Genomic DNA, 13,655 nt, shown 5'->3' on the forward strand with positions numbered 1-13,655 from the left:
TTATTTAGGGATAGGGAAAACAGCTAATAATTTTCAAGAATGCATTCTATAGAAATGTAGACTCAGCCATTTTAAAGACTTGTCTTCTAAGTTATTTAGCATATGAATGTGAGAAGCACATGGTTGGAAAGATTCAACAGCACATGTCTAAACCCATGGCAGGCTCTGTTCTGGGCTCTCGGGCTAGCAGGGGACAGGGACAGAGACATCCCTGTCTTCAATTTTAGTGGGTGGAGATAGGCAGGGCACTTGTAAGCTGAAAAATGTTAATTCCAGACCGGACTTAGTGCCCCGGGCACCGAGATGAGTCACTAAGATAGGACAATGAGGTGTAGTGATCTTTTTTACATTATTTCCTTTATTCCTCCCTCAAATGTGGTTGACATTTCTGAGGTTTTTAAAGACTGCTTTGATGTGGCATAATATAGATCAACCATTACACTCCGTGTGACTAAACACAACAGTTTAGCAACATGTGGCAACGAGTGGTTTGGAGGATTCCTAGAAAAATATAAAACTTAATGGAAAACAGGACTTCTCTTGAACATTTATGACTGCCAAGTTCACAGTAACTTCTGTATTAGAATGCAATGCTTTTTCAGATAAAACTACCACTGCTGTTCTTAGTAGCTGCAAATATCACTTTCGTTTATACTAAAAAATGAAATGTACTAGATGAAAATTTACATGATGTACTAGTGATTTCGTGGTTTAAAATTCCAGTAGTTTCCTGTTTTACTGTTTGCTTAAGAATATTTGCAGTCTATCAGTTCATCTACTGAGACCTGCCACTTTTGAGCATTGACTAAACTCCAAGTCTTCAGCTCTTTACCCTGATTACTTAGTTCAAGGGCCTATAAAGTGGGGTACACAAGATGATCCTTTGGGGTGAGCAGGAAAATGTGATAGTTTCTTTTTATATTTTATCTCAGCTTTTTTATAATTTCTGTTTTTGCATCCTGGAAAGTACAGAATTTATTAATATTAACAGAGCAAACATGTTTTATTAAAACACAGCGATGTCCTAGGTGAGTACTCAACATTTTTTCCTATGATACTACTCAAAAAAAGAAAAGAAAAGAAAAGAAAAAAGTTTTGAGATGACTGATCTAACTTCATTCTCAGATCGACCCTATTCAGTCCGTATTACTAGCCTTATCTTGCAGGTGTAGAAATTCCTAGGAAAGGTACTTGCTGAAGAACATGTATCAAGTGGTTGGCAAAGTAGGGATTCAAATCCCAGTTCCATCTTAATTCCAAAACCCACGTTAACAATCCACATGTTATTCTGTGGGTTTGGTATAGAGAAAGCAAGAATGTATGTAAAATGTTGTAAACGTGAGACATAAAATGTAACCAAGCATGTTGGTTGTGCAACCAACAGATCAGCACTTGAGAGATACTGATGTGGTTGGGACATGTCCATGGAGTCAATGAGGTGGCTCTGGACACCCTATTTTCCTTAAAACTAGAGGCAGAAGTTTGTTTTTCATGATTTTCCCTCAACCCATCTTTAGAATCGTATTTAAAGTTTTTAAGGATCCCTTAGATCTCTGTTCACATGCATCTCCTTTCTGGCCTGATAGGTCTCTTACTATGAGCATTTCAGGGTAGGCTTTCCACCCTGGGTATTGCTGTCTTCTCTCTCAGAGAAGATGGATGTTGTTTTTGTAGGCTACACCCAATCGCCTCTCAAATCCTGATTCCTTTCAGCTGGGTGTGTGAATTCTTATTTGGCAAGCCCTCGGCTGCATGAGAGTTCAAGTATGATTTCCGTGGTTCAAAAAGCACCAAGTTAAAATCTCCTTGGCCTTAGAAAAATGAACCAGTTGCCTGATTTCTCCAGAAGCAGGCAAATGAGTCATTCCAGTGGTTTAATGCTCTTAGTCCCAGCGTTCTGTAGCCCCACTTACACTGAAAGGAAAGTACGAGGTTCTCCTTTTTTAAATAAAGCCCCACTGTTGCATGCTCCAAGATGCTGAGAAGAAAACCCACAAGGGTGAACGTCGACCAGTGGAATGCAGAACAGAGAGGAGCCCGGCAGCCCTTGCGATCAGCACAATAAAATGACTAAGGATCACATACCCACGAGCTCATCCTGTGTCCAGGGTTACCATATTTCCAAGCTAAACAGAATGATAACTGCCATAGCCTCTTAACTGGTCCTAAGGCCTCTGTTCTTCCTGATCCATCCCTAGTCTGCCACCAGTAATCTTTCTGGAATGTAAGTCTGATCCTGTCCCTCTTCTAAAACTCCTTTTCACATCACCTTTGCCTTTGAAATCGTGCACAAAACCCACCCTTCCATTTCCACTCCCTACTGGTTTTTCCAGCCTCCTCTTTTTTCCTGACTTCTCAAAGTTTGAGATGACTGGTCCGATTTCATCCTTAGAGCAATCCTACCAGGTTAATATCATTTGAATCCCTACCACACCTCGTTTCATGTATTCTTTCCATACTGTCTCAATGGCAGCTTCTCAAACACAATATGCGTTTGCATACTTCTCTCTTCACACATGTGATTTCTTCTGTTCGGAATTCCTTTGCCCATCCTTCCCCCCCCCCCACCCTTGGCCAAGTCTTAATTCTTCACTTAAGATTTAAGGTCAAGTGTTAACTCATGTTGGACTGGATCTTTGAGCCAGCCAGACTAAAGAAGAGATCCCTTCCCTGTGTGTCCCTTTTGTACCCACAAAAAATGTTTTGTTTACTTTTAAGATCATTTAGAGCATATGGTAATATTATTTGGGGAGAACACTGTTCTCTGATGGTAGCCCCGTCTTACAGTTAAGAGATTTTGTCTGTAGTTTGGGATTGTAAAGAGAGAGAACTGGGTCCAGAGGATTCTGAGGCCATCCTAAGGAAGAAGGGTAGGATTTGGACAAGGAAATATCCAGAGCAGACTGGAGCCCACTGCAGAGAAGGGCTGCTCACAGGTATTCTGCAGAGCAGGGTCTGCAAACGCCAGCACCCACCGCCTGGTTCTGTAAATAAAGTTTTATTGGAACACAGCAGCAACCACTTGTTCACCATCGTCTTTGGTTGTTTTCATGCCATGTCAGAACGGAGTAGTTGCAGCAGAGAATGCGTAGCCCTCAAACCCTAAAATGTTTACTGTCTGTCCCTTTACAGGAACAGCCTGTCAGCCTTGCTCTACCTAAGCAGCTGTTAGAGCTAGGTCCTTGGGGCCATAGCACCGTTACCACTGCACATGTCCAGATCTCACGTCAGACCTACTCGACGAGAAATTCTGGGTTTGGGGCCCCGCGATCTGCGTATAATTACCCCTTAGGTGACTCTGATAACCACCGCCCTAGGTTTCCGGCCCCCTGGCTACTTACTTGGGGCTTGATGCTAGCCAGGCAGCCGGGATCCAGGAGAAACAGACACCAGTAAAAGGAAAGGAGGTACAATCAGCGAGCTAGGGGGAATCCAAAGAAGATTCTCCACTGGTTAAGTTCTAAAATGTAAATTACCCAGGGGAAGGAACTCATTGTTGGATCCCACCATCTTGCCCAGAACGACTTGCTTGGAATGTATCTGTGAAAGATGAGTGCAGGCCTGTGTGTGTGGAGAGGAGCCCGTCCCAAAATGTAACTCCGGAGCCTGCAGGTGGAAACGGGGGAATGGGTATGCTCGGCAGGAGTGGCTCAGGACCAAGTCTGAAACCACTTCAGAGAAACAAAGTTACTACCGAAGACTGAAGAACAGAAACAAATATTTAAAAACCTATAATGATTTGAATAAAATTCTTTCATTTAATCAGTTTTACTTCTCATTTGCTGCCTTTGGGTGTTTGTTGATTCCCGGGATTTTGTTCTTACCATTGCAGCTCAGCTGCACCTCTGTTTGACCTTGGATAATTTACTGAACCTCCCCAAAGCTATTAACTGAATTAATAAATGTAACGCACTTGGCAGTGTCTGATACATTTTCTCTAGTAAGGAAATATTTCTTCATCTTCCTGGCCACAATCTTATTTCATATTGAAGTAGAGGCTACCAAATGTTGCCGATATTTACTCCAGTAGGATAACTTTCTTACCAACTTTCTTTCTTTGTCTTTAAAGAAACTTCTGCCGGATAGTCCCTGTTGTAATATGAAGCCCAGATTGATACAAGTTTGATTATTACACTTTTTATCGTTTAGGAACATTAACACAGACTTTGTAAAAATACGAAATCATCTAAGTACTAACCAAACACTTGCTAATACGGAAATAAGTCATTTTGAGGTTCTGTTATTTAGCAAAATATACATGTTCTGGGAAAAACATAATTTCTAAATCCATCATAATACATTTTATCATACAGTTTTTAAATACGCTGCATGAAGCCTTTTATCTTTACTAGGGTAGAAATTTTACATTTATATGACTTTTCAAAATTCTGCATACATTATGAACATCTGAAAGAAAATAAGATTCTTGAGGGCTTTACTAGGTGAATAAATATTATTTCATGATTTTTCAGTGATAATTAAATCTACATTATGTCGAAGAGTCATCAACCCGAAACCTTTATAACTTTTGGCATAGTGACATTTTGAAAGTAAAATTAGTGTTTGAGGTTTTTTTTTTTTAATTCCATAAATGCCATGGGAATTTTATCACGTTTCAACACTTGCTGAATATGTAATTCCCATAGAGCCCATTAGTGGCCATCTGTGTAAGGTAATACATGTTTGGGATGAAATTGATTATGGCTTAAACACTCCTCTGTTATAATCAGGAAAAGCACGCAAAGTTCAAATTTTTTTTTCTAGTGGTCATTATGTAGCTAAAGATATTAATTTCCAGGGGCAGAACAGCCTATCACTCAAGATCTTAATCTCACAATAAATGACACCAGGGCCAAAGGAAAGGTGGCTGCAGAGCCTTGCACTCAAATTAGCAAGTGCTGTTCCCGAGGAGTTCCTAGAATAAAAGGAAGATTAACGGACTTGAGAACACAGTTTTTCCTCTGTAGGCTTCAAAATAGACCCACTGTTGACTATTCAGAACTGTTTCATCAGCCTTTTTAGAAATTCCTTTTATCCAAGTCACCAACACACCCCAGGTTAGCCTGCTTGTTGACTTTTCTCCACATACACATCACTGGCCCTACCTCTTTAGTCCTTTATAGTATTTTTACCTGGTTTAAAAAATGTTTCCTTCTTACCTGTGCAAAACTAAATCCTTCCTTCAAATATGGCTTCAATGTGATCTCCCCCATGCAGTTTATTTTTATTAGATTTGTGCATGGGAATGTATATCTGTATACTTCCTGAATCATTTCTCCCCTTAGAACTACAAGATACTCAAATATACTTGTTTATGGATTTCTGATGAATGTGTTCACATCTTGGCTCTCCCGTTATCTACTTACCTCAGAGTTTTGTGACACATTCCAAAAAAAATAATTTTTTAGGTTAGAAAATTTTGAAAGCTTATATTACTGAACTATCCCCCGGATCATCAAAAAAATCTTATCATGCTTTCTGTGGAATATTTGACATTTGAACACAGCTATATTCTGATCTTCCCTGGGATGGGGGCCAGGATGATTTAGCTGCAGATGCCCCAAAAGTAGCTGAAAGAATGGGGATAGAATCATTGTCTGAACGTTGAAATACAGCAATTGTGATGTTGGCATAGTTATTGCTGAACTGTTCTTCCTTCTTTCTTGAGCTTCTTGATGATAATTATTCACCAGGTTATGATCGATTTCAAATCTGCTTCCCATTACAGATAATAAAATAATACTATCTCCTTAAAGAAGGGAATTTGCCTTCCTGTCTTATGTATTATAAACTAAGAAGTCATACATCAAGGGAATCTAATAGCTATATAACTTATTTGGAGTATATTCAAAAGAATATGGTCTAGATTGCAGCAATACCTTATATTTGGATTTTGGTTTTGGTTTTTTTGGTGTTTTTGTTTTGTTTTTTGGTCATTCCCTCACTTTCACTAACTCAACAAACGCTGAGTGCTGACTGTCAGTGTTCTGGAGATGTAGTATAAAAATGAACAAGACATGGTCCCTACTCTTGAACGAAACTATCAGTTGTACATTTAAACGGTTAATCTGAATATGATAAATTAAGATGTGTAAAGATGAGCAGAGTTCTATCAGGGCACTGCAGAGGGGAAAACTTGTATTATAAGTAAAACTTCAAAGAAGCAGTAACTTTTGAGTTTGGCCTTGCAGGATGAGCCAAGTTTCTCCAGGCAAAGCAGTGGGGGATGTGTTGTGTGTCTCTACAAACATACACGCACACATGAACACACGTGTACATAAACACCAGTGCACATGCATGCCCATCTACAAGCACTGTGGCGAAGACTATTGGTTGGCTAATTTACTTATTTGTTTTATTATGTTCAGTTAGCCACTGTATAGTACATCATTAGTTTTTGATGTGGTGTTCAATGATTCGTTAATTACGTATAACACCCAGTGCTCATCACAGCATGTGCCGTCCTTAATACCCATCACCCTGTTACCCCTTCCCCCCACTCCCCTCCCCTCTGAAACCCTCAATTTGTTTCCCGGGGTCCATAGTCTCTCATGGTTCGTCTCCTTCTCTGATTTCTCCCCCTTCAGATTTCCCTCCCTTCCCCTCTGGTCCTCCATGCTATTGCTTATGTTCCACATATGAGTGAAACCATGTGATAATTGTCTTTCTCTGCTTGACTTACTTCACTTAGCATAATCCCTCCAGTTCCATCCATGTTGATGTAAGTGGTGGGTATTGGCTGGCTGATTTAACACCCATTCCCATCCCTCTTCTGTCTTCCCATCCCACCATTGAGGCTGGAAAAGCTAAGTACTACTAGTTAAGGATGGCCATGTAAGTTCAAATAACCGAATATGGCCATATTTGGAAATCCGAGGACTTTTAGAAACACTTTTGCTTTCAAATAAGAGATGGGTACAGTTGGCATTACCCCCTTACTCTTGTCCTCGGGTGTGGCAGTGCTAATTACAGCTGTGGCCGCCACCTTGAGATGTTGAGAGAGACGTGCAGAGTGAATCTAATCCCATGACTGCCTGTCCCAATACTACTTACGGAAGGAAAACCAAATCTGTATTTAAGCCGTTGTTAGATTTTTTTCTATTACTTATAGCCAAAAGCATTCCTAACTAATACATTCATAAACTCTGTCACTTATTCAGGTGTGTTTGCACATATTTTAATGTATTTTCCATGCCTACTAAGACTTAAGACTAATTTTAAACTTAAACTTTGGTAAAGAGTAAATAGAGCTTAATGTTCGAAGGAAGAGAGAAAATGGAATGCTTTCTTTGTTTTTGCCAATTTGGACACTCTCCTTAGCACTTGATTTCCCTGGTACTTATCCTGTCCTTGTCTGATACTTTAAATAAAAAACAAAGGGAGGGCGCCTGGGCAGCTCAGATGGTTAAGCATCTGCCTTCAGCTCAGGTCATGATCTCAGGGTCGTGGGATCAAGCCCCGCATCAGGTTCCCTGCTCCCTCTCCCTCTGCTATTCCCCCTGTTCCCCCTGCTTTTGCTCTCTCGCTCTGTCAAATAAATAAATAAAATCTTTAAAACACACACACACACACACACACAAGGCAAAAAGGGAGACAGAGCTTGAAAAGAAAGATAAATGTTGGGGTGGATCATGTTGGTGGTTAGGTTACAGGGAAAAATCCAAGAATCAGTTAAGATTGTGGCTTAGTTTGTCACTGTGCATTCCTGTGTATTTAGGACCAAGAACAATTACCTGCATCTATGTGATGAGCCAGGTTTGCCTAACAACCAAAAAGTTGTTCTCTTTTTTCCTCCATTTAGGCAGATGAGAGCAGAAACCATTTTTCTTCTTGGTGAGCAATTAGAAGAGCTTCCTGCAGAGCGCATTGATTGTGTTCAGTCTTGTATGAAAGATACCGTCTAGTGAGCAAGCATTCGAACAGTCTCTGGCCTTCCGCTACGCAAATACGGAGCAACGTGAAAAGTGTCCACCTGTTCTTTCTTACAGACACTGATGATCTCACTGGGTTTCTTTCTCTCTCCCTCAGCATTTCTAATTGTATGATATGTGTACCTTTTCTGACAGGGCATCAAATTACAATTTAATTAAGCATTCTTTCTTTTTTTTTTCTTTTAATAAGCATTTATTCTTACTCTTTTTCAAACAGGTCAGCAAGATTGCTTCTTTGCTATGTTGATCTTCCATAGTTGTTGGTATTTTCCAGTAGCTTCCTGCTCCTGTTTAACTCCCTTTTGATTTCCCCCTTCTATATGGCTCTTTGTTGTGTTTCTGTGTTTGTAAGAACCCGTTCCCTACCTTAGAGAGGAGTAAGGTAGTACAGGTATCTTCAGTTTCATGGCACAGTACTAGATTAAAGTCAGGGATCCTTAAGAGAAAACTCAGTGGGATAGTTGGAATTGATATCAAAGTCAGTGTATTACCATTTAGTCTCCAATGGAAAGACATATGCACACTTTAATTAACTAATCTAAACTGGTTTTCTTCTTCAAATTTTTTCCACTCCTTTTCCCCAGAATCTTCAGCTACTTGGAGCTACTGCCATTGAGGATAAATTACAAGATCAAGTGCCTGAAACTATAGAAACTCTCATGAAAGCAGACATCAAAATCTGGATCCTTACAGGAGACAAGCAAGAAACCGCCATTAACATTGGTAATTCACCTAATTTAAGCTTTAAATTGTGATGCTTTTTAACCTGTTGACATATTTTAGAAGATAAATTTGAGATATTTCAAGATCTGAAAGATTTGGTTTTGTAAGATTTCCAGATTTGTAATATTATTGCGTTTCTCTATTTAGTTATGGCCCCAGTGCCCCTTTACATTTGCAGTGGTTGTGTATACAGCCAGACCTTAGCTCTTGCAGCCACAAAGTAACCCTCCCTCACCTCTGTATCTCTGCCTACCCCCGCCTTCCATCCATAATTGACACATGAAGATCACATCTCTGCAGTTGCCTGTGAGCGTCTGGAGATTGGGATTACAGCTGACTTGTGTATTGGCACTTGCTCATGTGACCACAGGTTATTTCTGGGATGGGAAATAAGAAGGTTGCCAGTTTTCATTCATCCTGCAGTTAATTCATTTTTCACAAAGAGGTTTATTTAGGTAGCTCATGCTGCCATAACAAAATACCATGGATGGTGTGGTTTAAACAGCAGAAATTTATTGTCTCATAGTTCCGGAAGATGGAAGTTCAAGACCAAGTGTCAGCAGGTTTCAAAGCTTCTGAAAGCTGCTCTTCCTGGCTTGCAGTGGCCTCAGCCAACCCTTGCTCTGTAGACGCACCCTCCTGGTGTCTCTTCCTTTTCTTACAAGGGCACCAGTGCTATTGGATCAGACACCCGCCTTCTGACCTCACGTAACTCTAACTTCTTGAAGGCCCAATCTGCAAATGTTGTGGGTTAGGGCTTCAACACGTAAAACGGTGGGGGGGGGGGGGGAACACAATTCATCCATAACGGATGTCTCATTGAGAAGAACGTTAGTATTTGGCGTGAGGCCTGTAGTACCAGTAATATGCAAGAAAATGTCACTCTTTTTTTTTTTTTCTTACATTCAGGAATAGTAGGTTGCCTGAACACTGTCAACCCTGACATAGATTCAATCTCTGGATATTCATGATATGAATTACATCCAAAACTCTCCCAAAGTTGAAACCATTAAGAGGTGTTTACAGACCGAAACCACATTTTTAAAAAGTCATCGTCAAATATCATTGAGAAACATTTAGCTGATGCTCCTTTTAGAATTTTTAGTATCATAGCATTCTATAAACATAAACTACAAATTTATAGTAAATTGCTGGTAGTAGAGGAAAATTCATTTTTAAGAGACACTAGCTAGTAGAAGTGTAAATCTCTAAGCCACACAAATGGTTAATTTTGATTATAAAAATTATCACTGGTGTGAGAGACAAATGGAAAGAAGATGTACAGGAATACAGAATGCTTTAGAGTTGGGAGACCTCAAAGACAAGCATGTTGAGCAGAAAACGTGAGTACAGGTAGAGGGAGACTGTGTGGTGACAAAGAGTGATACATGAGGAAAATTAAGTGATCCTGAAAATAGTTCAGGGCATGTAGCCATTGTGACTGTTCCTGTGAAGAGAATGGTGGTAGTTTCTGGTAACATTTAACTTTTCGAGTCTTGGGTCATAATCTTTGGGGCTCTTTTCCTAGAATAGTAGGTGAGATTCATTCATACAGCAAATGGTTACAGTGCATTGCACAGAAGGATTCAGTTTTAAATCAGGAGATCAGGAAGAACTCATGGAGATGGTGACATTTGAGAAACAACCTAAGAGAGAAGAGGGAGGGAGCTCGTCGTTTGGATGATTAGGGAAAGCTGTCTTCTGTTCTGGAAAGAGCAGAAATGCAAAGAGGGAGAGTTGGAGAAAAGGCCAGCAGTGTAACAGAGCCTCGGTTAGACGAGACCTCCAGGCCCGTGTGAGGGCTTTGCATTTACTCTGAGTGAGATGGGAAACCACAGGATGGTTCTGTGCAGAGGAAAGACATGGACTAACTTTCCTGTGAAAACGATCAGTCTGGACACTAGGCTGGCTGAGAATGGACTGGAAGGGAAGCAGGTGTGGAAGCAGGGAGACCAGTGAAGAGGCTCTCACATTAATCCAGGTGAGGCATGGTGGTAACTTGGACCTGGGTGGTAACAGTGAAGCTGGTGAGAAATGGTTGGAATACGTATATATTTTAAAGATGGAGCCCACAGGATTGACTAATAGATTACATGTAGGGCATGAGAAAGAAAGGACTCAGGCATAACTCCAAGAATTTTAGCCATAGTGACTGAAGGATGGAGTCACCACTAACCACAATGAGGAAGACTGAGGAGAAGCAGGTTTTCTGGGAGGAGATCAGGGGTCTCATTTTTGGATCTGTTAGGTTTGAGATGCCTGATTTGCACCTCAGTATCTGTGTTACCCAGGCACTGGAGTGTGAGAGGGTGGAGTTTAGGGAAGAGCTCTAAGTGGGAGATCTGAGTTCCAGAATGGTCAGTGTTTAGATGGTGTTTAAAATCATTGTATCAGATGAGCTCACAAAAGGAGTAAGTATCGATGACATTAGTTTACATGTGATGGTCATATTTTAAACACCAGTCAGCGAGGTTTTTCTCTCCAGCCACGTTCAGCTAGACGCCCATGGGTCCAGAGGAGGCAGAGTTGGTTTAATGAGCGGGTGATTTCACCCCACGGCAGGTATGGCAAGCAAGAGAGGACAGGACCGTAGAGGACATGACCACAGTCCAAGGGTGGGGAGATGGTGGTGGGATCAGTGGTCCAAAAGATAGCCGGACAACCGTTCTGCACCTCCTCCAGAAACAACCATCAGCCCATCTGCTCTCCTCACGTTGGTCATCGTGAAGGACATTCCATATAAATTCGTTAGTTTTCAGGACACTGAGAATCATCACCACATTCTCTTTCCCTACTTGTTTATCAAGACAGCCTTCACACACCAAATGTTATCCTTGTGTCACTCCTCTAATAAGCAGAGCATTTCTTTAACTTCCTGCAAACTGGAAACAGGTGACTGTCATCAAGTCCTAATGAAATAGATAAAACCTTAATTTTATCTAATAAAATAGATTAAAAATAAATAAAATTTAGATGTTTTTATAGTATTATCACTTTAACATCTTCACTACTTCTCTCTAGAGAAATGAATAATATCAATTAATCTACTCTTTGTTTGGACATAGGACACTCCTGCAAACTTTTGAGGAAGAACATGGGAATGATCGTTATAAATGAAGGCTCTCTTGATGTAAGTAAAATTATCTTATTTTTTAAAAAATGCTTTAATAACTTAATCATCTTGTAGTATTTTATTTTATATCCAAATAGCTGTAGAAATATTTGATCTTCCTTAGGTTAAAAGATACTTCTCATTCTTGTTCTGCTGTAACATAATGTATACTGTTCTGAACCACATTGAGGTAAATAGATTCCAGCTTTGTGTCTGAGACAGCTGAAACAAGTTGCTAAATGATTTGCTTGGTGGTGTGAGACAAAACTACTTTACAAAAGCATTATGTCAGGAGGTTACTGAGTGACTACAGTTTGTTCATATCTACCTGGGAATTTTTTTTTAAAAGATTTTATTTATTCATCTGAGAGAGGGAGAGAGCACAAGCAAGGTGGGGGCAGGGGCAAAGAGAGAGGGAGACACAGACTCCCTGCTGAGCAGGGAACCCAACATGGGGCTCCATCCCCAGACTCTGGGTTCATGATCCGAGCCAAAGGCAAACATTTAACCGACTCAGCCTCCCAGGCGCTCCCTACCTGGGAATTTTGTATATAAAACATTTAATATCTGCTTTAGCTTCCAGGGTTAATATAGGTTTTGTTTCTTTAAAAAAAATCTGCAGAACCTATTAAATGCACGAATTCACCATTTCTTATAGGAAAGTCATGTTGTTGTTGTATTTTTTTAAATGTCCTAACTTCTGGGCTGAAATATAAATTCCTAGGATGTCCTTTTTTCATGGCTGTGATCACATGAAGTTATATTTGGGAAAGATTTGTTATGTGTACAGTGTAAAATAGAAGTTAAGCAAAAAAATATGCAGGTCAAATGACCTGTAAGAATTTTAAAGTAAAGGCGACTGTAACTTAAGGTGGAAGACAGAACAGGGGAGGTGAGTATACAACTGCTTAAAATAGTCACCGTGACGCAAAGAGCAAAGCAGAGAAGAACCTGTTATTAAGGATGTGAGTGAAGTGGAGAGAGGCCAGGTACATAGAAGGGATGGTGAAGAGGCAAATGTTCAGAAGTCAGGTAGAGAACAGAAATTACATCTAAGAAGTGATTTGACTTCTGATCTTTGAATTGGAATGATGAGCTCTTCGTTATTTGTCCTCAAAACAATCCTTGTGATCCTTTTCCCTTTCTTGTGAAACCTTCAAGAAACGTGTAGCCTAAAGAATAATACATGATTTTGAAACCATGAAAGTTGTTCACATCTTTAATAATAAGTACATTTTGTGAACCGTGCTTTTTTTTTTTAAGGTTTTATTTATTTATTTATTTGACAGAGAGATAGCGAGAGAGAGAGAGCACAAGCTGGGGGTAGAGGCAGAAGGAGAGGAAGAAGTAGGCTCCTTGCTAAGCAGGGAGCCCGATGTGGGACTCGATCCCAGGACCCCGGGATCATGACCTGAGCCACAGGCAGACGCTTAACTGACTGAGCCACCCAGGCGCCCCGTGAACCATGCTTTAATCCTAAACATACCCACACACACAAATTCCTAGCCTGTGGTTGGAAGACTTTCCTTTTTATTTATTCATTCAGCAGTTCTCTGCTAGCCCCAAGAACACACCACTAAGCAAGTCCTCTGTGGACTCTGCCCCTTAGAGCTCACGGTTGTCTCTGTTCCCTACCCTTCATATTGTTAATTTGGGGTTTATTCAAGTTACAGGTTGTGAAAAATTATAACTGTGATAATGCTTCCCTTCCAACGCTTAAAGATAATAAGGGAAGTAAAATGCATTCAAGTAACACTACAAAACAGATACATAAATAAGGTAGATATCTTGCTATGAAAATATTGTGCAGCTTAGGGAAGTATTTATAAAGTATGTGGCATTTAGTTAGAGGTGAGCAGCTGAGTAATGGAGGAATACTTAAAGCAGAA

The 13,655-nt window shown here is 40.2% G+C and overlaps 1 protein-coding gene across 5 annotated transcripts in view; it reads left to right on the forward strand.

Moving 5' to 3' along the window:
- ATP8A1 (ATPase phospholipid transporting 8A1) overlaps nucleotides 1–13,655 on the forward strand; it is a 224,253-nt gene that overhangs the window by 125,580 nt on the left and 85,018 nt on the right. For all 5 annotated transcript variants that reach the window (XM_045816092.2, XM_045816093.2, XM_045816091.2 and 2 more), the window contains 2 exons: nucleotides 8,516–8,654; nucleotides 11,720–11,784. In XM_045816092.2, the coding sequence (XP_045672048.1) occupies nucleotides 8,516–8,654; nucleotides 11,720–11,784 (204 nt within the window). The remainder of the gene's footprint in view (nucleotides 1–8,515; nucleotides 8,655–11,719; nucleotides 11,785–13,655) is intronic.

Source organism: Ursus americanus, chromosome 8 (assembly GCF_024610735.1).
Source record: "Ursus americanus isolate L20-20 chromosome 8, mUrsAme1.1.p, whole genome shotgun sequence".
NCBI classification, from domain to species: Eukaryota; Metazoa; Chordata; class Mammalia; order Carnivora; family Ursidae; genus Ursus; species Ursus americanus.